At 39.2% G+C, this 27,740-nt stretch overlaps 1 protein-coding gene across 1 annotated transcript in view; it reads right to left on the reverse strand.

Moving 5' to 3' along the window:
• Window positions 1-449: 449 nt before the first annotated feature.
• Window positions 450-27,740, reverse strand: part of CFAP53 (cilia and flagella associated protein 53) — a 54,502-nt gene continuing 27,211 nt past the window's right edge. The window contains exons 6-8 of the mRNA XM_047765012.1: window positions 8,941-9,157; window positions 7,207-7,309; window positions 450-3,175 (exon numbers count right to left, since the gene is read on the reverse strand). Of these exons, the coding sequence (XP_047620968.1) occupies window positions 2,947-3,175; window positions 7,207-7,309; window positions 8,941-9,157 (549 nt within the window). The 3' untranslated portion in view covers window positions 450-2,946. The remainder of the gene's footprint in view (window positions 3,176-7,206; window positions 7,310-8,940; window positions 9,158-27,740) is intronic.

Below are 27,740 nucleotides of genomic sequence, written 5' to 3' on the forward strand. Positions count from 1 at the left end.
AGATCAAGATGAATATAGTAAAAAAAAAAAAAAAAATTAGCACATGAAATACAGCAACTTATACAAAATTAAACCATGACTTAGTAGCATTCATCCCAGATATGCAAGGTTACTTTAGTATCTGAAAATAAATTAATATAATATACCATAATAATAGAACAAAGAACAAAAATTACATGTTCAAGTCAATAGGCACAGAAAAAGCAATTTGATAAAATCCAACACCTTTTTATATACAAACTCTCAATAACAGGAAGAAAAAGAAACATTCCCACCCTACTAAAGGGCATCTATGGAAAACCCTACAGACAATGTCCTACTTACTGGTCAGAAATCAATGTTTTCTCTTAAAACTGGGAACTAGTTAAGAATGTCTATTCTTTCTATCTCTAGTCAACTGACATTGCAATAAGGCAAGAAAAAGAAAAAATAAATATCCAGATTGGAAATAAATAAATAAAACTGTCTTTATTTGCAAGTGACACAATCCTGAATGTAAAAAATTCTAAAGAATCTAAAAAACAACAGCAACAAAAACTTTCTAGAACTGAGTTTAGCAAGGTCACAGGATACAAGATACACGCTCAATATACTAAAGTCAATTATACTGTTACACATTAACAACAAATAGTCCAAAAATGAAATTAAGAAAACAATTCCATTCACAATGGCCTCAAAAAGACATACTTAGAAATAAGTTTAACAAAAGAAGCAAAAGTCCTGCAGAATGAAAACTATAAAACACTGCTAAAGTTAAGATGAGTATTTCTGCTGTAGCTCAGCTTTAACAAACCCAACTAGTATCCATGATTCGATCCCTGGCCTCACTCAGGGGGTTAAGGATCTGGTGTGGCTGTGGCTGTGGCTGTAGTCTGAGAATTTCCATATGTTACAGGTGTGGCTCTTTAAAAAAAAAAAAAGCAAAAAAAAAAAATCACCTAAGTGAATGGGGAGGCCTTCATGAATTGGAAAGCTCATTATTGCTAAGATGGCAGCTCTCCTCAAATTCATCTATAGATTCAATGCAATCTCTATCAAAATCCTAGTAGGAATTTTTGTATAAATTTAAAAGTCGATCCTAATAATTACATGAGAATTTAAAGGTCCTAGAATAGACAAAATGATTTGGGGAAAAAAGAGAGAGAGAGAACAATGTTGGATGTCTTACATCACCAATTTCAAGACTTAAAAGGCTACAGAATAGTCACTACAGTGTTGTGTTATTGTAAGGATAAACGAATTAATGGAACAGGGTAGTGTGTCTGGAAATAAACATTTACATAATGGTCAGTTGATTTTCAACAAAACTTAAAGGATAGTATTTGTTTTGTTTTGTTTGGGGCCAAGAGTGAATGAATGGGTAGAAAGTTTAAAGAAAAAAAAAAAGAAAAAAAGAAGATAAGAACCTCCCAGACATTCTAGCAGACAATTTGCTTAAATATATTTTAAATCTTCAGGGAGAATACCAAGTGGCCTTGAAAATACTTCCCGAAAAAAGTCTACAAACTCTTAAAAACTGTTTTTGCAAATGTGGTGCTTGAAAGTACCTAAATGTTCATTCCCTTTGACCCAGAAATCCCACTCCAGGGAACTACTTGATTCTAAGGAAATAATTCAAATGATTATTGTTGTTACAGAATAATTTATAATAGTGACAATTTTGAAACAAATTCAAGGTCTAATGTTTAATAAATTATAGTACACTAACTCAGTAGACTATTATGAAGCCGTTTGTAAATATGATAGGTGAGCAGTGTGTTCGTAATGTAAAAATGAGTATCCATATAAACAAAGCCTAGGAGGGGACACAAAGAAGCAAAAATGAGCATGTTGATTTCTTTTTACCTTTTTTTTTTAAATGAGTAAATGCACATATTTTACATAGTTCTCAAGATTCGGGGTGGAAGGGGGTCCCAAGGACATAAACACAGAAGGAGAGAATCATTAGGGGCCATCTTGGAGGCTGGCTATCACACTACCAACACCCCTCACTTGAGTGGGTTATTGTGACCACTTCTTAACTGAATCCCTATTTCTGTCTCTCTTCGTGGGAGCCAGCAACCCTCTAACATAACACCATTTTGCTCCTCTGCTCAAAGCCCTGTAATAGCTTCCTATTGCTAAGTAAAAGCTGGCTTTTATTACAGTTCCAAGGCCTTACACCATTTGTCCCCGACCACTTTTCTGATGAATCTTCTACGACTCTTTCCTCACTCACTCTACTCTAGCACAATGGCTATGCCTCATATGCACTAAGCTGACTTCTGCCCCAGGGCCCTTGCACTGGCTCCTTCCTCTCCCTGGGATATTTTTCCCCCAGATAACCACATGGCTAGTTCATTCAAATATCAGCTCCTCTGACCATACATATAAATAAAATAGCACTCCTACCATTTCCTGCCTATAGCACTTAACACTTATCACCTGATTTCTTCCACTAGGATATAATCTCCATAAGAGCCAGGGAAATTTGATGAAGTTTCAGGATCCCAAATAGTGCTGGCACATGACAGGCACTCAGTAAATATTTGTTTAATGATTGAATAAGTAGGTTAATGAAAGTTGGCTGAATAGTCCCAGTTCTGCCTGAAAGATGTCCTGATAATATTGTGAATCAGGTCTATGAGAGAGAAGAGAAGGGAGGCAATAGGAAATGGGCATATGGACAGGTGGATGGAAGAAAGAGAAGCTATTAATAAATGAACAAGAAAGGGAGGCATGGAGCTAAGTCAGTAAAATAACAATGTGATCTGAAGTAGATCATTCAGATTTGTCAATCTATAAAATCTAAAAAAAAAAGAGCAAAGTCTAATTTATGTAATAATTATGCATATAATTACGTAAACTCAGAGAATAAAAGAACAGTTTACCCATGAGTTAAAAGAGACATATGAGTAGTGTAAAATAATAAAAGACTGGAAAAAATATAGATTGATATTTATGAAACTACGGTGGAAGCTTACTAGGGCATGCCCTCCGCATGGGGTGAATGTTTCGGGGTAGCACTTGATGGGTGGACAGGATCTCCTCAATTTTGTCCTGGAAATTCTTTTCTGCTGCTATTCCCGCTTCAAACTCTCGGCGTTCCTCTTCTTTCTCTGCTTCCCGGGCCTGCTGCCGAGAGCATATTTGCATCTGAAGTTGCTTCCTGTATTCCTGGGCTAAACTGGAGCGCCTAAAATATTAGAAATGTCAAAGTTATAAAATTATGGGAGTTCCTATCTTGGAGCAGTGGAAACAAATCTGACTAGGAACCATGAGGTTGCAGGTTCAACCCCTGGCCTTGCTCAGTGGGCTAACGATCCGGTGTTGCCATGGGCTGTGGTGTAGGTCGCAGATACAGCGTGGATCCTGTACTGCTGTGGCTGTGGCGCAGGCTGGCAGCTGTAGCTCTAATTTGACCCCTAGCCTGGGAACCTCCCTATGCCACAGGTACGGCCCTAAAAAACAAAAACAAAAACAAAAAACAAAAAAAAAGAAAAAGAAAAAGTTATAAAATATGAAAGCAAGGATATGGATTTATGTAGGACATTGCAATTAAAATATAAGTTGTGAAGTCAAATTAAAATTCCTACTAAAATCAGGGAGAATGGGGAAGAAATAGATGAAAAATTCAATGATGTGTTTATTACACAAATAATTAAGACAATCTTAGAACAAATATTGATTTTAGGGAGGGAATGTCAGTCACTTCCCCATTCTACTCTCATTCCCCTCCAAGGAAAAAGTGACCTATATATTAGCAAAACTGGGAACAGGCTGGGCTGCCTATTTCCTCTCCGCTCTCTATCAAAGAGGCATGTCCCTTCAGGGGAGGCCGATGGTGGTTTGGCAGTGTTGGTGACTAGATGGGTAAGTTTGCCTCACTCTGTTCAGAATTAACTAGATGATTTCCTCCATATATATGTTACATTTAAAATATATAAGCCATAATTTAAAATTTATAGTGATTTTTTTCATTGCGGTAAAAAACACAATGTAAAATTTACCATCTTAATCATTTTAAATGTACAGTTCAGTGTTAAGTAAATTCACATTGTTGTGAAACAGATCTCCAAGGCTTTTCACCTTGCAAACCTGAAACTCTATACCTATTGAACAACTCCTTTTTGTCCCCACCCCAAGCCCTTTATAATCACCATTCTACTTGTTGTCTTTGTTGACTATTCTAGGTACCTTAAGTGAAACCATACAGTATTTATCTTTTTGTGACTGGCTTATTTCACTTAGAACGTTCTCATGGCTCATCCATGCTGTAGCATCTGACAGGATTTCCCACCTTTCTAAGGCTGAATAGTATTTCACTGTACGTACATACATATTTTGTTTATCCATTCATCTGTTAATGGACATTTGGATTATTTCCACCTCTTGGCTATCATGAGTAGTGGTGCTATGAATATGAGTATATAAGTATATCTTTTTGAGGTCCTGCTTTCAATTTTTTGGGATATATACCCCAGAAGTAGAATTATTGGATCATATGGTAGTTCCATTTTTAATTTTTTAAGGAAACTTCATACTGATTTCCATAGCAGTTTTACCATTTTACAATCTATATGCCACATTATTAATATCAGATTTTATCAGAAATAAAGATTACAACATGCATATGCCTCTGTGACAGATTCTATTTTCCAAAGATGATATCCCCTCTCCATGAAATGCTACTCTCCTATCACGAGGTAGAGATTATTTCTACATCCCATTGAATCTAGATGGGGCTTGTGGTTGCTTTTATGACCAACAGAATGTGACAGAAGTGATGCTATACCACTCCCAGGTGTAGTCCTTAACTGGCCTGTCAGACTTCCCTTCCTGTCTCTTGGAATGCTTGCTGTTGGAACTCAAGCCCAAGCCACATGGAAGGCCACATGTAGGTGTTTCCAGTTGATAACACCAGGTGAGATCCCCAATCACAGTCAGCAAACTCTACCAGCTAAGAATAGGCACCCTAGGTGTCATTCCATTTGAGCCTTCAGATAAAGGTAGCCCCAGTCCGCATCTGGCTTGAACCACATGAAAGACCCCAAGCAAAAACCATCCAGCTGAGCCTCGTCAATCACAGAATCATGAGAAATTACTGTAACTCACCTGTTGTTTTTTGTTTTTTGTTTTTTTAGGGCTACACCTGCGGCATATGGAAGTTCCCAGGCTAAGGGTCAAATCAGAGCTGCAGCTGCTGGCCACGGCCATAGCCACAGCAGCATGGGATCCCAGCTACATCTACGACCTACACCACAGCTCACAGCAACGCCAGATCCTTAACCCACTGAGCAGGGCCAGGGATCGAACCTGCCTCCTCAAGGATACTAGTAGGGTTTGTAACCCACTGAGCCATGACAGTAACTCCCACAACTCACTTTAAACCACAAACTTTGTTATACATCAATAGCTAACTACAATAACTCTGCCCATATATTTTTTTTTTTTAATCTCTCGGTTGATTCAAAAGTTGGGCAAGGAAGAGAGTTGCTATTCACTGAGTTCCCCTAACATTTCCAACAACAGACTTCAAAAATGAGAAGGAATGACTCTAGAGCAGAAGCAGTAGCAGAAAGTCAATACGGTAGGACAGATGCTGTTTTCAGTGTCCCCCGAACTGACAATAGGCTCAGGTATATAAACCATACACTTTATAGAAAGAAAAGAATATATTTCTATGCACCATATGTATACAGACCCAGGAACAGGGAGGGTGACCAGCAATTAGAGTCGTCAGGTCCTCTTTCTCTACCAGACTGGTCACCTGAATTGGGTGTTATGCTCAGTGGAGGGAAGGCAATGCTATGATCCAAGAAAGGCTGAAAGGAGGAGTCTGCCTGTTTCCTCCACCTGAGCCTGACTGTGGAGATCAGAGAGACACTTGGGAGGAGAGGGAAGTAGTATATTTCAAAGCACCCAGGGCACTTCTGTTTTCCAACCCAGGGAGGCTAGAAAAATCTTTCTGGGGACAATTTGCAATGGAATTACATCCCATAAGCTTCTCTGCTAACCTAACTAATTAGTTCATATTGTATTTCAGGTTTTCTTCATGGGCGAAAATATCTGGTTATTATGATTTAGGGTTCATACCTTACCTATTTCATAAAAAATGTTTCTAATTTATCTTACTTTTTAAGATGACTTAAGTTAATATCTAACATGTATAATCAGAAAGTACACAAGGGTAATACAATTTAATTTTACCAAGACAGTGGATGCTTTTTTTTTTTTTTTTCTGTACCCTTGGCATGCAGAAGTTCTAGGGTCAGGGATTGAACCCAAATCACAGCAGTGACAATGCCAGTACCTTAACCTGATGAACAGCCAGGGAACTCAAGCTACAGCTGCAAACTATGCCACAGCAGCAATACCAGATCCTTTAACCCACTGTGCTGGGCAGGGGATCTAAACTGCATCCTGGCACCAACCCTGTTGAGCCACTGCAGGAACACTAGTGCTTTTTTAAAAAATTTAGTTTAGGAGTTCCCGTCGTGGCGCAGTGGTTGATGAATCCGACTAGGAACCATGAGGTTGTGGGTTCAGTCCCTGGCCTTGCTCAGTGGGTTAATGATCCGGCATTGCCGTGAGCTGTGGTGTAGGTTGCAGACGTGGCTCGGATCCTGCGTTGCTGTGGCTCTGGCGTAGGCGGGTGGCTACAGCTCCGATTCAACCCCTAGCCTGGAAACCTCCATATGCCGCGGGAGCGGCCCAAGAAATAGCAACAACAACAACAAAAAAAAAAGACAAAAAAATTAGTTTAAATTTTTTTAAACTATAGTTGGGGAGGAGTTCCCACTGTGGCGAACCTGACTAGAAACCATGAGGTTGCAGGTTCAATCCCTGGCCTCGCTCAGTGGGTTAAGGATCTGGCGTTGCCATGAGCTGTGCTGTAGGTTGCAGACACGGCTCGGATCCCGTGTTGCCATGGCTGTGGTGTAGGCCCCCAGCTGTAGCTCCAGTTAGACCCCTAGCCTGGGAACTTCCATATGCCACAGGTACGATCCTAAAAAGAAAAACAATAAATAAAATAAAATTATAGTTGATTTACAATGTTAGTGCTTTTTTTATATATGAAATTTTATAAACTGACTTGAGCTTTTAGCACAAATGTAATACTGATGTAATCTAACATCGGTAATATATGAATTATCACTCATTGTCCTCAATGCTAAAAATCTTTTTTTTAGGCAGTTAGTAATAATCAAGAAAATAAAATCACACCTTGCAAAATTCTCCTGCTCTTCACGGTTAAGCTCTTTAAGACCTTCATTTATGCGTTCCTGTTCCATAGCACGTTCCTCCTGTTCTTTTGCTTTTCGTTGCACTGAGAAAGACAAAAGTAATTTTTGCTAAACAATTTTTCTCAGAAAAGACTTGCTAACATCTTTCTGGGCATCGATGCCATGTTATCTTTAGAAAGGCAGAGCTTAGAATCACTGGGCTCGATCTTAATTCACTAAGGTAGAAATAGTCATCTCTGTTGAGGAAAGGATATGTTTAAGTTCATATGTGCTGAGACCTGCAGAGATTTTATGTTAATCATTTTCTACTGAAATCTATGATCAGTCTTTTTCATACTAGATTATCATTGTTAGAACATGTCTCACCTTTCTCTTCTTGAGGACAAACAGTTCTATTGCCATTTATATTAATAAGGGAGATAATACATTACAAAATAAATATTGGAAATGGTATATAAGGCTCTTATAAATTAAATAAGGAAAATTTAAGCATCACAGTGGGGGAAAAAAGACAAAACAGAGTTCACAAAAGAATAAATATAACTGGGCAATATACATCTGAAATGTACATATCTTTGGTCTCCAAATCCATTTACATGAATTTACCTTAATCATAGATGAGTCAAAAAAAAAAAAAAAGAAAAAAAAACCACCTACTTACAGAAGTAGTAACCTGCAATGCTAAAACAGCAGCAAAAAGATTCAAAACAAGCTGAAGGTCCATTAGTTGTATTTAGGTAAAATAAATTATGGTGCATTTTTATAATGGATTTCTAGGCAGCATTATAAATCTTATAACTGAAGAAAAATGACCTGGAAAAATGTTTATGATAAGTGGGAAATACAGGCTGTAAAACAACATATACAACAAGACCCTAATTTGTGAGGGGAAATGACATACATGGTAAAAATACTGGAAGAAAATACACAAAATTGAGAACAGTAGCTATTCTTGGGTTAGTGGAATTATAGTTGATCTTATTTCCTTATTATAAATGGTGCCAAATACTTAAATTTTCCATGTTTTCTAAATATATTCTAAAACATTTATCATGAGTGAATACAGAAATCTTTTTAGCATAGAATCTTTCTTCTCATTTCTTAAAACTCCATCTAATACCGGCTTAGTAATTTTCAACTATCATTATAATTCCTAGAGTGAAAAATTAGTCAATGAACCTAGATGAGCTTTCTCTTGCAAAGGCAACTAGTCTAAAGTCCAATGGTACCCTACTAGTAAATCTGTTCAACTATTGCCTTTCTGGCTCACTAGGTTAGACATGGAATGGTGGAAATCCTGTCAACAAATATTTCCTTTTGTGACCAAGCATTCTCTGATGCTGAGGGAATAAAATGGTGTGCTAAGACAGAGAGGTGACCACGCAATGAGAACCATGGAAAGATTCATCATGAATAGGGGAACACAGTGGGCCTCTCAAGGAATGAGATATTTAAGCTGGCCTTGAAGGATGTCCAGGATCTTTCAAGAATGAAAAAACTACCCAAGCAAATGTATGCAGGTATGTAAGTATGGAGACACCTACAGGAAGATATTCAGTATATACAATTAGGTAAGGTCCACAAAGCAGGGATCTTGCCTTAATCCTTTTTACATTCCTCAGAGTATCTCACATATAATAGCTATTTAATACATATTTTGATTACTACTTAAATTGAACTAAGGCCCAAATATAATTATAATTAATTTCCTTACACTTTTCTTGAACTTGAAGTTTTCTTGTACACATGACCTCATTCACAAGTTGTTTTCTTGCCTCCTTTTGAAGTCTCAGCTCCTTGTCCTTCTCAGCAAACTTCTTTTCCTTCTCTTTCTCTAATATTCTGTCCAATTCTTTCTCCTGAGCTTTTTCTTCCTCATGCCGCTGTGCCAAATATTGATGATATATCTTCTGTTCTCTTATCATATCTTCCTACATAACATAAAAATTACCTCATGCTGTTAAAACTTTTAGGTGTGATGATACAGAGGCAAGTTTTAAAACCAACTTTTAGAGCTACAATTCCAATCTTTTAGAATTACATACTGAAACATTTATAAATGAAATATTATTTCTAGGGCTTACTTCAAAATATTCAGAGGCCAGAGTTGGGAATGCATGGGAGGAATAAATGAAACCAGAATGGTCACTGGTTGATGGTTCCTGAAGCTAGGTAATGGACACATGGGGATTCATTGTACTATTCTTTCTATCTGTTTGAAATGTTTTGTAACACATTTTAAAACAGTTCAAATAGTAATCATTCAAACACTCTCTCGAAGTGTTTCTCAAAGAAGTTTCCAAATAATTTTCAATCATACTTTATTTTCACTTATTTTAACTTAGGTAGATTAAGTATTATTCTAAAAAAATAAGGCACTACTACTATTATAGCACTGTCTCTGACTAGAAGATGAGTTACCTGATACTCTACAACAGCAAATCTCAATCTTAGCTACACTTTGGAATCATGAGAATAGTTTTTTACTAAGGGCTAAGTCTCATCCCCAGAGATTACTAACTAATGGGTAGACTCTAAGTTTACCAGGTGATTTGAATGTGCAGTTAAGGCTCTAAACTAGACTTTATTACATATTGTTTTCAGTTGGCTTCCATCTTTCACGGTATTATATCTTGCTGTCTATCCAACCTCTGAACTGACCTCTTTAGAGAATATCACAGATCTGAGTTACAACTAGCAAAGTCTGAGGGTATAACTGCAAGCTCAGAATAGCTTGTATACATAGTCTCATACTCTTAGGAATAACTTAACAAAAGAAATGCAAAACATATACTCTGAAAACTAAGAAATACTACTGAAAAGAAATTAAGGAAGACCTAAATAAGTGGAAAGGCATCCAATGTTCATGGATCAGAAGACAATATTGTTAAAATGGCAACTGTCCCCAAATTGATCTACAAATTCAAAATAATCCTTATCAAAATTCCAATTTGTTTCTTCAAGAAATTGACGAGCTGATCCTAAATTTATATGGAAATGCAAGGGAGCTTGAATAGCCCAAACAATTTGAAAAAGAAAAACAAATTTGGAGAATTCACATTTCCTGATTTCAAACTTACTATAAAGCTATAGTGATCAAGACATATAGATACATGATATTGACATAGGAATTGATATACAGATTAACAGAATAGAACTGAGAGTCCAAAATAAATCCTCACATTTACTGCCAATTGATTTTTAACAAGAGTATGAAGACAATGCAATAGAAGAAGAGTCTCTTCAATGTGGTCCTGGGACAACTGGATATCCACAAGCAAAAGAACGAAGTTGGGCCTCTACCTCATGTTATATACAAAATTTAATTCAAAATGGGTCAAACACCTAAATGTAAGAGCTAAAACTATAAAACTTAAGAAAACACAGGACAAACTCATAACCTTAGGGTAAGAAGAATTTTTTTCATATATGACACTAAAAACTCAAGCAACAAAAGAAAATATAGACAAATTTCACATCATCAAAACCTAAAACTTCTGTACTTCGAGGAACATCCTCAAGAGTGAAAAGACAACCAAAATAATGAGAAAAATATTTATAGATTACTTATGTGATAAGGGATTGTGTCTAGAACATATAAAAAACTCCTACAACTCAATAACAACAACAACAACAAAACTGGCCCCAAAACTTGAATGTCAACTTCTTCAAGCCTTTGGTAGCCTTTAAATAGATTACTCCAATAAGATATATAAATGGCCAATATACAAAGAAAAAGAGACTCAACACCATTAGTCATTACGAAAATGCAAATGAAAACCACAATGACATACCACTTTAGACAAACTAGGATAGTTAAAATAAAAATGATAGACAATAACAAACGTTAATGAGTGTGTAGAAAAAATCAGAACCCTCCTAAGTATATGAGAATGTAAAATAGTAAGGCCATTTTGGAAAACAATTTGGCAGTTACTCACAAGCTTAAGCATAGAATCAGTAAATCCACTCTTAGGTATATGCTCAAGAGAAACAAAAACATATGTCCAAGCAAAAATTCACATATGAATGTCACATTAGCATTACTCATAATAGTGAAAAGTGGAAACAACTCAAATGTCCATCAACTGACAAATGTATAAATAAAATGTGGCATATCCACACAATGAAATATTATTCAGCCATATTAAGGAATGAAGTACTCATACAAGCTGCAACATGAATAAGCCTTGAAAACATTATGCTAAGTAAAAGAAGCCAGTCAGAACGTTGTGTAATATATGATCTCATTCATATGAAAGACCAGAACAGGGAATCAATAGAGATAGAAGGTATATAGTAGATGCTTCGGACTGGGGGTAGAAAGTGAGGAAGAGGGAATGTGGAATGATGGAAAAGTTCTAAAATCAACTGTGGTGATGGTTTCGCTAAAATCCACTGAAATGTACACTTTTTTTTCGGTTCATTTTGGTTTTTTGGCCATGCCCGCAGCATGCTGAATTTCACAGGCCAGGGATTGAACCCATAACACGGCAGTGACAGCATGGATTCTTAACCTGCTGCACCCCCAGGGGACTCTGAAATGCACATTTTAAGTGGGTAAATTGTATGTTTTGTGAATGATACCTTAATGAAGCTGTTAAAAAAATAAAATTATCCAATTGAGAACAAAAAGCTCATAGCAAAAATAGTAAGAAAGAAAGAAAAACAGGAAGAAAGAGAGAAAGAAAAGAAGGGAGGAAGGAAGGAAAGGAGGAAGGAAAGAAATTAAATAATCCAATTAGGAAATGGGTGAAAGACATCAGGAGGTGTTTCATTGAAGAGGATATACAGATGGCAAATAAGCACATGAAAAGATGGCCAACATCCTTAGCTATTATAGAAATGGAAATTGAAAATACAATGAAATGTCACAATACAACTATCCAAATGGCTAAAATAAAAACAGTGACAACATCAAATGCTCACAAGGATGTGGAGAAACTGGCTCATTCATTTACTGTTGGTGGGAATGTACCTATGTGGGATGATATGGCTACTCTGAAAAACAATTTTGTCATTTCTTCAAAAAACTAAACATGCAACTACAATGACCTAGCAATTGCTCTTCTGAGTATTTCTCCCAGAGAAACAAAAATTTGTGTTCACACAAAACTCAGTACATGAATGATTATAGCAGCTTTACTCATAACAGCCATAAACTGGAAACAAGCCAGATGACCTTCAAAAGGTAAATAGTAAAAACAGACTGTGGTACAGTCACGCCATGAATACCACTCAACAATAAGGAGAAATGAACTACCGATCCAAGGAACAACCTGGATAAATCTCCAGGGAAATGCTGAATGAGAAATGTTAATCCCAAAAGGTTACATACTACATGATTCCATTTATATAACATTTTTTAAATGATAAAATTATAGATATGGAAAATGATTAGTGGTTTCCTAGGGTTAAGAAGAAGGTGGGGACAAGAGGAAGTTGGTATGCTATAAAAGGAAAACATGGAGGAGAAGATCCTTGTGTTGACGGAATGTTCTCTATCTTGCCTGTATCAATGTCAATATTCTGTGATATTGTACTATAGTTTTGCAAGAAGTTATCATTGAGAGAAATTGAGTAAAGGGTACATGGGATCCTTGGTACTATTTCTCATAATTGCACTTGAATCTGCAATTATCCCAAAATAAAAAGTTTAAGAACATAGCAACAGACTTTTGGTTTCCAGTCTGGAATATAAAGAGCTTAGAAGTGCCACTCTGTCCTAACAACAAGTAAAAAGCTGAACAAACTGAAAAATCAGCAACTTATATCCATAAGAGAAGTGAGGTCACAGGGCAAACCACCACCCCCGAAACTGGAGAGACAGAAAGGTGAATACAGAGAATCATAAATTAATCATAGCAGGAGTTCCCATAGTAGCTCAGTGGTAATGAACCTGACTAGTATTCCTGAGGACACAGGTTTGATCCCTGGCCTTGCTCAGTAGGTTAGGGATCCCACATTGTCGTGAGGTGTGGTGTAAGTCATAGATGCAGCTTGGATCCCGTGTTGCTGTGGCTATGGCTGTGGCCGGCAGCTACAGCTATGATTTGACCCATAGCCTGGGAACTTTCATATGCCGTGGGTGTGACCCTAAAAAAAAAAATTAAGCCATACTAGAAACTCATGAAAAGAAACTTCTGTGGGAACCAGTGCTGGGGTAGAAAGATTGAATCCATTGGTTGGAGGCTCAGTGTGTATAACTCTGAGGTAAAAACTTGAAAGGAGAAGACACAGTAGCCTGCCATGAAGGAGATTCTCACTCAGACACCCAGGTTTTACAGTACCAAGGTAGCCCACAACTCCAAGGCCAGGCTTCAGGTGCCGGGCCCTGTATACACGCTTCCTAACTCCTGGCCCTGGAGCTCTCGTGCCAAACCATCAGGAAGAAATGCTGGGATGATTCTAAACAGCAGAGGCCTTGCACTGGCAGCTTTACTGACTGGGGGTCCCCAGAAATGTTCTATTTGGACAGCCCTGGAGCGAGCTCCTCTCTTTAACAAGTGATTACCTCATTACAGAGTCCAATCTTAACAGTCCAGCAGACTTGAGAGTCCTGAGACTCCCTCTACCTCAAACAACTTCCCTGACCTGTGGGCCTGGCAGCTCCCCACAGAATTACCCTAGGGACTTGGCAGCTCCTTGGGGCTTGTCTCACCTCCTCAGATACCCATTTATAACCCTGATGGTCAACTGGGACAAAGGCAACATAATCAGACATTCCTGGATCTATTACACAAAGAAGCCCAAGTCAGGGTAATTCCAAGAAAACCTCCTAAATTCCCCAAGGTGACGTAAAACAGCCTATAAGACATAACAGGTAAAACTGTAAATGGATTACAAATTAAGCTGGATGTGCCTTTTGGCACCATATTTCTAAAACAGTTGCCAATGGTGGCGCCCTTCCTGGCTCTCTCTTTTCCTATTATTGGTATGGATGCTCTCACCTAGAGACATACCTGGTAGAACAAATCCAAATTCCTGGTAATTCTTTCAGGAGCTGCCAAATGGGAAGCTGTTCAATTGCCTCCTTCAGTGAAAACAGTAAATTTACCACAAAATCAGCTGATATAATGTATAGAGAGCCTTTGGTGCATTATTAGACATATGTTTGACACTGGTGTCATTAGACCCACTATCTCACCCTTTAATAGCCTGATCTGGCTGATGTTAAAACAAGACACCAATGAATGGAGATGAACAACTGATGACTAAAACTTAAATGCACAGGTTCCCGCCATAAGGCACCCATCCCCAAAATTATATTGATGTTTATGATATCCAAAAGGCTCAGGACCCCTTCTTTGCTGTACTAGACTTAGCCAATATGTTTCATTCAGTCCTGATAACTAAAGACTCACAATCTCAACTTGTATTTACTTTAAAGGGCACCCAGTATCCTTTACTTAACTGTCCAAGGATTATCTAAATAGTCCTGCCATAGCACAAAACTTATGCTGACAAGATATAAATTAACTCAAATCTAACCCACTGCCACCTCTGGCATTATATGGATGGCATTCTATTACAGGGGTCCTTTGAGGATGCCATCTGGAAAGAATACCTTGTAACACATTACAGCAGAAAAGATGCGCTCTTGCCTCACATAAAATCCCAGGACCGGCCACACTTCTCATTATTCCCAGCACCGCTACAATTGCCAGCACCTCTTCCATACCCAAAAAGCCACCTCCACACTGCTCTACATCTTATCTCTAACTCCCTTCCTGTTACATGCCACAACCCTGCCCAACACAACTCCAGATCCTACATGACAAATATATTCACACAAACCTGCAAGGTAGCAGCCCAGACCTTGCAAATAAAAAGATGTTGAGTCTGTCAGCACTGAGGGCAAGACCTACAGCCCCATGTCATTCTCTCCCTAGTGAGCAGCCACTTGTGCTAATTCCCTCCAAAATACCTCGAACCTCATTTAGGCTGGACCAAACCCCTAATCTAGACCCTACATATGGCACCCAGGGAGTAGGCATCGAGGTAACCAAACTCCCATGGCAGTACTTTTTGAGGGCTACCAGCTATGCTCAAACACAAAGACTAGACCTCACCCTATACACTCATTGCCTCTTAATGATAAATAGTACCTCATTCATAGTCTGTTGTGCACTCCTCCTCCAAGAGGAGGTGTACTTGACTTCCCAGTCTGCAAGCTGTCCATGGAGATGACCCTATTATCACAACACTGTTAACTTTAATACTCCTGCCATGGCAATGTCTGCTAGAGATATCACGCTCCTATGCCAAAATGTCTATTCTTATCCCTATCCTTTTGGTATTGGCCGTCACCATCAGACTGGCAGGTAAAGGAACAGGTGCTGCTACCCTAGCCCCAAAAGATCAAATATTAAAAAGCCATGCAGGGAGTTCCTGTTGTGGCTCAGTGGTTAACAAATCTCACTAGCACCCATGAGGACGCAGGTTCCATCCCTGGCCTTACTCAGTGGGTTAAGGATCCAGCACTGCCATGAGCTGTGGTGTAGACTGCAGACATGGCTCAGATCCTGAGTTGCTGTGGCTGTGGCGTAGGCCACCAGCTACAGCTCTGATTCGACCCCTAGCCTGGAACCCCCATATGCCATGAGTGCAGCCCTAAAAAAAAAACAAGCAAACAAAAAAAGCCATGCAGCAACTATCGGTCCCCCTAACAAACCGCATACAGACACTGTACCACACTCTGAGTCTGATGCAACAATATGTGCTAGCAAGATTCACTAGCAAAAATGATGATAGATAACTGGTATTAGATTTCCTACTGGCAGAATGAGGTGGAATCTGTTCTATACAGGGTACCACTGCTGAATGTACGTTAACAGTTCAGAACAGAGGAGGCAAGATGGCAGAGGAGTAAGAGGACTCGCTCACCCTCTCCCACAAACACATCAAAAAAACACATCTAGGAGTTCCTGTTGTGGCGCATCAGAAACGAATCCGACTAGGAACCATGAGGTTGTAGGTTCAATCCCTGGCCTCACTCAGTGGGTTAAGGATCTGGCGTTGCCATGAGCTGTGGTGTAAGTCGCAGATGTGGCTAAGATCTATCATTGCTGGGGCTGTGGGGTAGGCCGGCAGCTACAACTCTGATTGGACCCCTAGCCTGTGAACTTCCACATGCAATGGGTGTGGCTCTAAAAAGACAAAAAAAAAAAAAAAGAAAGAAAGAAAGAAAGAAAGAAAGAAAAAGAAAAAAAAGAAAACACATCTACATGTAAAATGATTCGCACAGGACATCAACTGAATGCTGGCAGAAGAACCTAAACCACCAAAAAGGACAAGAAACTCTTGACATAACTGGGTAGAACAAAAGAAAAAAGAGAGAGAGAGAGAAAAGGAATCAGGATGGGACTAGCATTCCCGAGAGGGAGCTGTGAAGGAGAAAGGGAACCCACACCCTGGAAAGCCACCTAACCGACAGAAAGATCAGCTGAGTCAGAGGGATCTCCAAGATGCCGAGGAAAGTACAGCAGCAGGTCTGAGAACTGAAAAGCAGAGTGAGAGGACAGATCATCTGAACCACTGGCACAGACACCACAGCCTGTGATGCTCAGGTGGGGGCTGGGTGCTAAGACTTAGGCTCTGGTGGTCAGTCCATGGGAGCGGGCTGAGGTCCGTGGTGAGGAGATAGCCTAAGGGGCTAGGGAGCGGTACTCTGGGGCAGGGGAAGTGGTACATAAAGAGCTGGAGAGTAGAAAGCCATGGCAGAGGGAACCCGGGAGAAGGTCCAGACCCACAGAGTAGTTAAGGCACCATTGCACCCCAGCGTGAGTGCTTGCCTGAGGGCTCACAGAAGGTGGAGCACCCCCAGCGTGGCAACCCCCCATGCCCGAGGCCAGAAGCCCCCAGGTGGCCGCTGCGCTAGGGCCGCCCCACCCTCAGGAAGCCGCGCGCTGCACCACCGTGGACAGTGCATCTCAGGCGCAGCCCCTCATGGTCAAAAGTCACTTGCAGGCCCACCATAGACCTGGTGTTTCCAGCAGTGGGAAGCCACTTGCTAGCCCACGTCGGACCAGACCTGTAGGTGGCAGGAATTATCCCTGACTCCCGCAATTATCCCGCAATTATCCCTGACTCCAGAGGTGGGCATGGCCCACAACAGCTGGGGATATCTAAACAAAAGTCACTTGCAGCCCCAACCACTTTAGAGGGCATCACAGAGAAGGACACTACAATGGAACACCACCTGATGTTGCTCTTGCTCCTCGGGGAGCATACCTGCACTGCAGTTGCCACTGCCAAACATTCAGGGAAGTGCCCAGATGCTTTATGACTATCCCTTCCTACTAACCTGCAACTAAGAGTGCCTTGTTCAGCACATCCTGTGGGGGCTAAGCAGGACCAGGTGCTTCTTCCACGATTTACAGGTGGCGGGGGCAAACCACCACAGTTATCTCTGGCTCCAGAGGTGGCAGTGGCCCGACACCACTAGGGGTTAGTGAACAGGCACCACTTGCAGCCCCATTCACCTAAAGGGCATCACAGAAGAAGGCATTGTGACCGAATTAACTATTGGTGCTCTTGCACCCTTGGGAACACACTGGGCCTGTTGCTGCCACTGCTGAATGTTCAGGGCAGTACCCATATGCCGGATCTCTGTCACTTCCCAGGATCCTGCACCTAGGAACAGCCTGCGCAGCACCTCCTATGTAGGCTAAGTAAGACGGTTCACAAATGCATGGTCTACAGGTGGCGGAGGCAAACCACCACAGTTATCACTGAAGCTAGAGACAGTCACGGCCCACTCCCACTAGAGGCCTCTGAACAGGCACCACCTATGGTTCCAATCACCTCAGAGAGGGCACTGCAATCCAACACAAGCTGTTGTTGCTCTCACCCCCCTGGGAACTCATGGACCCTGCTGCAACTACAGCCAAATTTTGTGGTCACCTTACAGATCTTTCTAGAGCTCATTACCGTTTCCCAGGGCCCTGCAAATAGGAGTAACCTGTGCCACCTCCCTGCAGGCCCTGGCTGCTATTGAGATCCCAACGACCAGGCATTGAATGCTGGCCCTACCCATTGCCTCCTTCTCCCTGAAAACACACTGAGCATCCTGGGGATAACTGACTGCTCACACCAAAGAAAGAGACAGCAAAGATTCAAACTCCCACACTAAATATAAATATAAATAGTATAAACATAATACCCCCCAAAAAATACAAAGGGGTATTCTTGCATAGAAATAGGCTTACAAGACTACTACTTTGGCTTCCCCAAATTCACAGAAAAAGAAAAACACAAGCAAGATGAAGAAGCTCAGAAACCATTCCCAGTTAAAAGAACAGGAGAAGTCACCTGAAGCAGCAAACAGTAAAACAGACCTCTGCAGTCTGACAGACTTTGAGTTCAAAAGTGAGATAGTGAAAATACTGAAGGAATTAAGCGAGGATATGAACAGTAATGCAGATTCCCTCAGAAAGGAACTAGAAAATATAAGGAAGAGCCAAGAAAAACTAGAAAATTCATTTGCAGAGATACAAACTGACCTAAAGGCAATAAAGACCAGAATGAGTAATGCAGAGGAACAAAACAGTGATGTGGAAGATAGAATAATGGAAATCACCCGAACAGGACAGCAGACAGAAAACCAAATAAAAAACATGAAAGCAATATAAGAGACCTATGGGATAATATAAAGCAGGCCAATCTACACATAATAGGAATTCCAGAAGGAAAAGAAAAAGAAAAGGGGATTGAAAACATATTTGAAGAAATTATGGCTGAAAACTTTCCAAATCTAAAGGATACTGATTATCAAGATACAGGAAGAGGGAGTTCCCATCGTGGCGCAGTGGTTAACGAATCCGACTAGGAACCATGAGGTTTCGGGTTCGGTCCCTGGCTTGCTCAGTGGGTTAAGGATCCAGCGTTGCCGTGAGCTGTGGTGTAAGTCGCAGATGCGGCTCGGATCCCGCATTGCTGTGGCTCTGGCGTAGGCTGGTGGCTACAGCTCCGATAACACCCCTAGCCTGGGAACCTCCATATGCCGAAGGAGCAGCCCTAGGAAAAGCAAAAAGACAAAAAAAAAAAGATACAGGAAGAACAGAGGGCCCCAAATAAGTTGAACCCAAACAGGCCCACACCAAGACATATTATAATAAAAATGGCAAAAGTTAAAGATAAAAAGAGGATTCTAAAGGTAGCAAGAGAAAAGCAAAGCGTTAATTATAAGGGAACCCCCATAAGGCTATCAGCTGATTTCTCTACAGGAAACACTACAGGCCAGGAGGGAGTGGTATACTTAAAGCACTGAAAGGAAAAAATCTGCAACCTAGAATGCTCTATCCAGCAAGAGTATCATTTAAAATAGATGGAAAAATAAAGAATTTCTCCAACAAACAAAAGCTAAAAGACTACAGCAATATGAAACCTATTCTAAAAGAAATACTGAAAGGGCTTCTCTAAATTAAAAAAAAAAAAAAAGAGGAAGTTCTAGGATGGAGGAAACCACAATTGGAAAGCAGTCACTTAAATAAGCCAGCATACAGACCTAACATGAAGATGTTAAAGAAAAAAAAAAAAAAGACATCAAAATCATACAATATGGGCAAGGGAAGTAAGAAAAAATAGATTCTTTTTTAATTTTTTTAATGATGTGTTTGAGCCTATATGACTATCAGGCTAAAGCAAGCAGATATAGGAAGGGGTTAACATACTTAAAAAACAGGGCAACTGCAAATCAAAACCAAACATTACATCCACAAAAACTGAAAAGAAAAGTACTCAAGCATAAAATAAATGGAAACCATCCAACCAAAAAAAGAAAAGGTAGAAAAGAGAAACAGAATCAGCTGGAAAACAAGGTTTAAAATGGCAATAAATACATATCTATCAATAATCACCTTAAATGTCAATGGACTGAATGCTCCAATCAAAAGACACAGAGTGGCAGATTGGGATAAAAAAGCAAACACCTTCAATCTGCTGCCTACAAGACACTCACCTTAGGGCAAAGGACACTTATAGACTGAAAGTGAGAGGATAGGAAAAGATATTTCATGCGAATGGACAAGAGAGGAAAGCAGGAGTTGCAATACTTATATCAGAAAAAATAGACTTTAAAATGAAGCCCATAAAGAAAGACAAAGAAGGACACTAATTAATGCTTAAAGGATCCATTTAAGAAGAGGATATTACAATCATCAATATATATGCCCCCAATATAGGATCACCCAGATACCTACAATAAATACTAACAGACATAAAAGGAGAAATTGATGGGAATACAATCATAGTAGGAGAATTTAACACCCCACTGACATCAATGGACAGATCCTCCAGACAAAAATCAATAAAGCAACAGAGACCCTAAAGGAACAATAGAAAAGTTAGACTTAATTGACATTTTCAGGACATTACATCCAAAAAAATCAGAATACACATTCTTCTCAAGTGCACATGGAACATTCTCAAGAATTGATCACATACTGGGGCACAAAACTAACCTCAACAAATTTAAGAGTATAGAAATTATTTCATGTATCTTCCTGACCACAACGGCATGAAACTGGAAATCAACCACAGGAAAAGAAGTGAGAAAAAACCTACTACATGGAGACTAAACAACATGCTACTAAAAAAACCAATTGGTCAATGAGGAAATCAAGAAGGAAATTAAAAAATACCTTGAGACAAATGATAATGAAGACACAAGCACTCAAAATCTATGGGATGCCACAAAAGCAGTGCTCAGAGGGAAGTTCATAGTTCTTCCTCAAAAAAGAAGAAAAATCTCAAATCGACAACTTAACCCACCACCTAAATGAATTAGAAAAAGAAGAACAAGCAAAACCTAAAGTCAGCAAAGGGAAGGAAATCATAAAGATCAAAGAGGAAATCAATGAAGTAGAGACTCAAAAAACAATCAAACCAAGAGCTGGTTCTTTGAAAAGGTAAGCAAAATTGACAAACCTCTGCCTGGACTCACCAAGAAAAGGAGAGAAAAAATCCAAATAAATAAAATAAGAAATGAAAAAGGAGAAGTCACAATGGATACCACAGAAATACAAAAACCATGAAGAGAATGCTATCAACAATTATATGCTAACAAATTTGACAACCTAGATGAAATGGACATCTTTCTAGAGACTTACAGCTTGCCAAAACTGAATCAAGAAGAAATAGATGAACTGAACAGACCGATCACTAGAAATGAAATTGAATATGTCATAAAAACACTCCCTACAAATGAAAGCCCAGGACCAGATGGCTTACAGACGAATTCTACAAAACATATAAAGAGGAACTTATACCCATCCTCCTTAAACTTTTTCAAAAGGTTGAAGAAGAAGGAACACTCCCAAAGACATTCTATGATGCCGCCATCACCCTAATTCCAAAGCCAAAGATACCACCAAAAAATAAAACTATTGACCAATATCTTTGATGAATTTAGACGCCAAAATTCTCAACAAAATTTTAGCCAACTGAATCCAACAACATATCAAAAAGATCGTACACCACGACCAGGTGGGATTCATCCCAGATTCACAAGGATGGTTCAACATATGCAAATCAGTCAACGTCATAGAGCACATTAACAAAAGAAAAGTAAAAAAACCACATGATCATCTCAATAGATGCGGAAAAAGCATTTGACAAAGTCCAACATCCCTTCATGATAAAAACTCTTACCAAAGTGGGTATAGAGGGAAGATTCCTGAACAGAATCAAAGCCATTTATGACAAACCCACAGCAAATATAATACTCAATGGAGAAAAGCTGAAAGCCTTCCCACTAAAATCTGGAACAAGACAAGGATGCCCACTCTCACCACTGTTATTCAACATAATACTGATTCAATGCGATCCCTATCAAATTACCCATGACATTTTTCACAGAACTAGAACAAACAATCCAAAAATTTATATGGAACAACAAAAGACCCAGAATTGACAAAGCAATCCTGAGGAACAAAAACCAAGCAGGAGGCATCACTCTCCCAGACTTCAGGCACTATTACAAAGCCACAGTCATCAAGACAGTGTGGTACTGGTACCAAAACAGACAGACAGACCAATGGAACAGATGAGAGAACCCAGAAATAAACCCAGACACCTTTGGTCAATTAATCTTTGACAAAGGAGGCAAGAATATAAAATGGGAAAAAGTCTTTTCAGCAAGAATTGCTGGGAAACCTGGACAGCTGCATGCAAAGCAATGAAACTAGAACACACCCTCGCACTATGCACAAAACTCAAAATGGCTTAAAGACTTAAATATAAGACAAGACACCATCAAACTCCTGGAAGAGAACATAGGCAAAACATTCTCTGACATCAACCTTACAAATGTTTTCTCAGGTCACTCTCCCAAAGCAACAGAAATAAAGGCAAAAATAAACCAATGGGTCCTAATCAGACTGACAAGATTTTGCATGACAAAAGAAACCAAAAAGAAAACAAAAAGACAACTTACAGAATGAGAGAAAATAGTGTCAAATGATGCAACTGACAAGGGCCTAATCTCTAAAATATACAAACTTATACAACTCAACAGCAAAAAAGCCAACAACCCAATTGAAAAATGGGCAAAACACCTGAATAGACAATTCTCCAAGGAAGATATACAGATGGCCAACAAGCACTTGAAACAATGCTCAACATCCTTGATTATTAGAGAAATGCAAATCAAAACTACCATGAGATACCACCTCATACCAGTCAGAATGGCCATCATTAATAAGTCCACAAATAACAAATTCTGGAGGGGGTGTGCAGAAAAGGGAACCCTCCTGCTCTTTTGGTGGGAATGTAAGCTGGTACAACCACTATGGAGAACAGTTTAGAGGTACCTTAGAAAACTATACATAGAACTACCATATGACCCAGCAGTCCCACTCTTGGGCATATATCTGGACAAATTTTCCTTGAAAAAGATACATGCTCCCACATGTTCACTGCAGCTCTATTCACAATAGCCAAGACATGGAATCAACCCAGCTGTCCACTGACAAATGATTGGATTAGACGATGTGGTATATATACACAGTGGAATACTACTCAGCCATAAAAAATAATGCCATTTGCAGCAACATGGATGGAACTAAAGACTCTCATACTGAGTGAAGTAAGTCAGAAAGAGAAAGACAAATACCATATGATATCACTTATATCTGGAATATAATATACAGCACAAAGGAAACTTTCCACAAAAAAGAAAATCTTGGATTTGGAAAATAGACTTGTGGTTGCCAAGGGGGAAGGGGAGGGAGTGGGAGGGACTGGGAGCTTGAGGTAAATATATGCAGACTGTTGCCTTCAGGATGGTTTAGCAATGGGATCCTGCTGTGTAGTACTGGGAACTCTGTCTAGTCACTTATGATGGAACATGTAATGTGAGAAAAAAGAATGTATGCATGTATGTGTTACTGGGTCACCATGATGCACAGTAGAATAAATAAATAAATAAATAAATAAAAGATTAAAAAAATGATTCAGAACAGGTACAGGTCAACTTCCAGAAGATGGCAAGAGATATAGGTCATGCCTAATACAACTAAAATATTAGAAAAAATTCTCATGGCTCTCAGCAGCCACCTGGGGGCAATGGCTAAGAATGGTATTCCAAACAACAGCAGGTCTATTTATCATTTGCTTTATCATTATTGACTTGGTTAAATGTGCCTTACAGTGGATTCAGAAAATAGTATCTAGGTTCTTTAACATATCCACTATACAAGTGATTATTATTCCTGATGCCAAGGCATCACAGGATAGATTGCTAAGCTACTCTATTAGATCACTGCCTCTATATCCATTTTGTTTGGCTAAGTGTCCTACAGGGACCTTAAACCGAAATAAACCCCTCATGAATATGCACACTCTAGATAGCAGCCCACAGAGTAAGCTCCTGATATGACTTCCCCATCAGGCTCTGTAGTCAAAAGTTTCCCCATCTCCTGATGCCTTCCCCTTAAAGAGACCCCTATGGGGCTAACCAAAACCCCACACTTTTGATTTGAGTTGACCAATTCAGCCTCAGTACAGGAACCTCAAAGCACTCCACCCATGGATCCTAATAATGGCATATGCCCCGGGTCCTGCCTCTCTCTGTCTGTACTCTGCTTTGACCACCCCATGTGGTCCCTGGAGGCATGCCATGTACTTCCTCCAGAACCTGAGAATAATAAACTTCTCTATTTAAATAGATCTGTTGTTGAAACATAGCTCACCATTTATCACCCTGTGCTACACTTAATAAGTGTTAACTTGACAAATTCATAACATATGCACCAAAAGCAATGCTTAGAAGAAAATTTATAGCAGCAAATATATTATGTATATATTATATACACATATATTATGATAGAAAAAAGATCTAGGAGTTCCCATCGTGGCTCAGCAGAAACAAATCTGACTAGCATTCATGAGGACACAGGTTCAATCCCTGGCCTCGCTCAGTAGGGTAAGGATCCAGTGTTGCTGTGGGGTGTGGCCCTAAAAACATACACAAAAAAAAAAAGAAAAGAAAAAGAAAAAAGATCTAAAATCAAGAATCTAAACTTATTCCTAAGGAAACTAGAAAACAAGGGCAAATTAAATGCAAAGTAAGGAGTTCCCGTCGTGGCTCACTGGTTAACAAACCTGATTCATATCCATGAAGATGCTGATGCTGGTACAATCCCTGGGTTCACTCAGTGGGTTAAGGATCCGGTGTTGCCATGAGCTGTAGTGTAGGTTTCAGACACAGCTTGGGTCCTGCATTGCTATGGCTGTGGCGTAGGCTGGCAGCTATAGCTCCAATTCAACCCCTAGCCTGGGAACTTCCATATGCCACAGGTGCAGCCCTTAAAAAAGCAAAACAAACAAAAAAATGCAAAAGTAAGCAGAAGAAAAGAAATAAAAACTAGAAATGAATAAAATAAAAAATAGGAAATCAAAAAGAAAAACCAATGAAAGCAAAAGCTTTTCAAAAGCTCTTTGAAAAGATCAGTAAAACTGATAGGTCTCTAGCAAGACTAAGAAAGAAGAGAGGACAAAATTAATAATATTAGAAATGAAAAAGGGGACATCACTTCATGTGTAAATCCCATGGACATTAAAAGGATATGAAAGAAATCCTATGAACAACTTTATGTCCATAAATTTGATACCCTAAAGGAAATGAAGCAGTTCTTTGAAAGATATAATATGCCAAAATTCACCCTCTTAAGAAGAAAAGGACAATCCTGAATAGGCCTATATCTATTATTAAACAAATTGAATTAATAATTAATAAACTTCTAAAATAGAAAGCACCAGTCTCACATGAGTTCACTAGTGAATTCTATCAACATTTAGGGAAGAAATACTAACTGTTTACAATCTCTTTCACAAGATAGAAGCAGAAGGAATAATTCCTAACTCATTCTATGAAGGCAGAATTACCCTAATAGCAGAAGCAGACAAAGACATGAGAAAACTATACACTAATCTCTCTCATGAACATAGATGCAAAAATCCTCAACAAAATATTAGTAAATTAAATCCAACAATGTATAAAAGAGTTACATAACATGACCAAGTAAGATTTATCTTAGGTAACAAGGCTGGTTCAACATTCAAAAATCAGTAATGTAATCTATCACTTCACCAGGCTAAACAAGAAAAACCATATGATCATACTAATAAATGCAGAAAAAAACATGTGACAGAATCCAACACACATTCATGTTAAAAAGAAACTCCGTAAATCAGGAATAAAGGGGGACTTTCTCAATTTGATACAGCATATCTATAAAAGACCTACAACCAACATCATATTTAATGCTGAGAAACTAGAAGCTTTCCTATTAATATCAGGTACAAGGCAAGGCTGTCCCCACTCAGCACACCTTTTCACATTATCCTGAAAGTTCTAGCTTATTAAATGAGAAAAGAAAATTAGGAGTTCCCTTGTGGCTCAGCAGGTTAAGGACCTGGAGTTGCCGCTTCTGTGGCTTGGGTCACTGCTGTGGCACAGGTCTGATCCCTGGCCCAGGAACTTCTACATGCCATGCGTGTGGCCAAAAAGAAAAGAAAAAGGTAAGAAATAAAGAAACATCTTTGTTCACAGATAACATGGTTGCCTGTGCAGAAAATCTCAAAGAATCAATAAAAAACTCCTGAGGCTAATAAGCAATTGAAGCAAAGTTGCAGGATATAAGATTAATATACAAAGGTCAGTTGTTTTCCTATATGTCAGCAACGAACAAGTAGAATTTGAAATTAAAAACACAATACCATTTACATCAGTGCCCCAAAAATGAAATACATAGGTATAAATCTAACAAAATAAGTATAAGACCTATATGAGGAAAAGTACAAAACTAATGCAAAAAATCAAAGGGGAACTAAATAGAGACATATTCCATATTAATGTATAGGAAGTCTCAATATTGTCAAGATGTCAGTTTTTCCCAAATTGATTTATGGATTCAATATAATCTTAATCAAAATCCCAGCAAGTTATTTCATGGAAATCAACAAACTGATCCTTAAGAGGTGTAAGATCCAGATTGGCTAACTCAGTATGTAAAATAAGAACAAAGTCAGAGGACTGACCCCACCTAACTTTAACACTTACTATAAAGCTACAGCAGTCAACACAGTATGGAAGTGGTTAAAGAACAGATCAATAGAAAAGAACCCAGAGTGCCAAAACCAAAACAAACTCACATATAGTCAACTCATCTTTGATAAGGAAGCAAAGGCCATACAAAGGAGTTAAGAGAGTTTCTTAACAAATGGTGCTGGAACAACTGGACACCCATATGCCACAAAAAAAAAAAAAAAAAAAGAATCTAGACACAGATCTTACACCGTAACAAAAATTAACCCTGGAGTTCCCATGGTAGCGCAGTGGTTAATGATGCCAATTAGGAACCATGAGGTTGTGGGTTTGATCCCTGGCCTTGCTCAGTGGGTTAAGGATCCAGAGTTGCCGTGAGCTGTCGTGTAGGTTGCAGACATGGCTCGGATCCCGCATTGCTGTGGCTCTGGCGTAGGCTGGTGGCTACAGCTCCGATTCGACCCCTAGCCTGGGAACCTCCATATGCTGCAGGAGCGGGCCTAGAAAAGGCAAAAAGACAAAAAAAAAAAAATTAACCCAGGACTTCCTGTGGCTCATCAAGTTAAGAACCCAACAGAGTGTCCATGATCCCTGGCCTTGCCCAGTAGGTTAAGGATCCAGCATTGTTGCTATCTGCAGTGTAGGTAGAAGATACAGCTTGGATCTGGCGTTGCTGTTGCTGTGGTGGTGGCCAGAAGCTGCAGCTCCAATTCGACCCCTAGCCTCTTAATTTTAAATATCTTAAAATTTAATTTTTTGAGTGGACCAAAGATCTAAGTGTAAAATATAAAACTATAAAACTCCTAGAAGATAACAAAGGAGAAAATCTAGATGACCTTGGGTTTAGTGATAAGTTTTTAGATACAACACCAAAGGTATAATCCATGAAAGAAAGAACTGATAAACTGGACTTAATTAAAATTGAAAACTTTTGTTCTGTGAAATTTCCTATCAAGAAGATGAAA

This window comes from Phacochoerus africanus, chromosome 2 (genome assembly GCF_016906955.1).
Source record: "Phacochoerus africanus isolate WHEZ1 chromosome 2, ROS_Pafr_v1, whole genome shotgun sequence".
NCBI classification, from domain to species: Eukaryota; Metazoa; Chordata; class Mammalia; order Artiodactyla; family Suidae; genus Phacochoerus; species Phacochoerus africanus.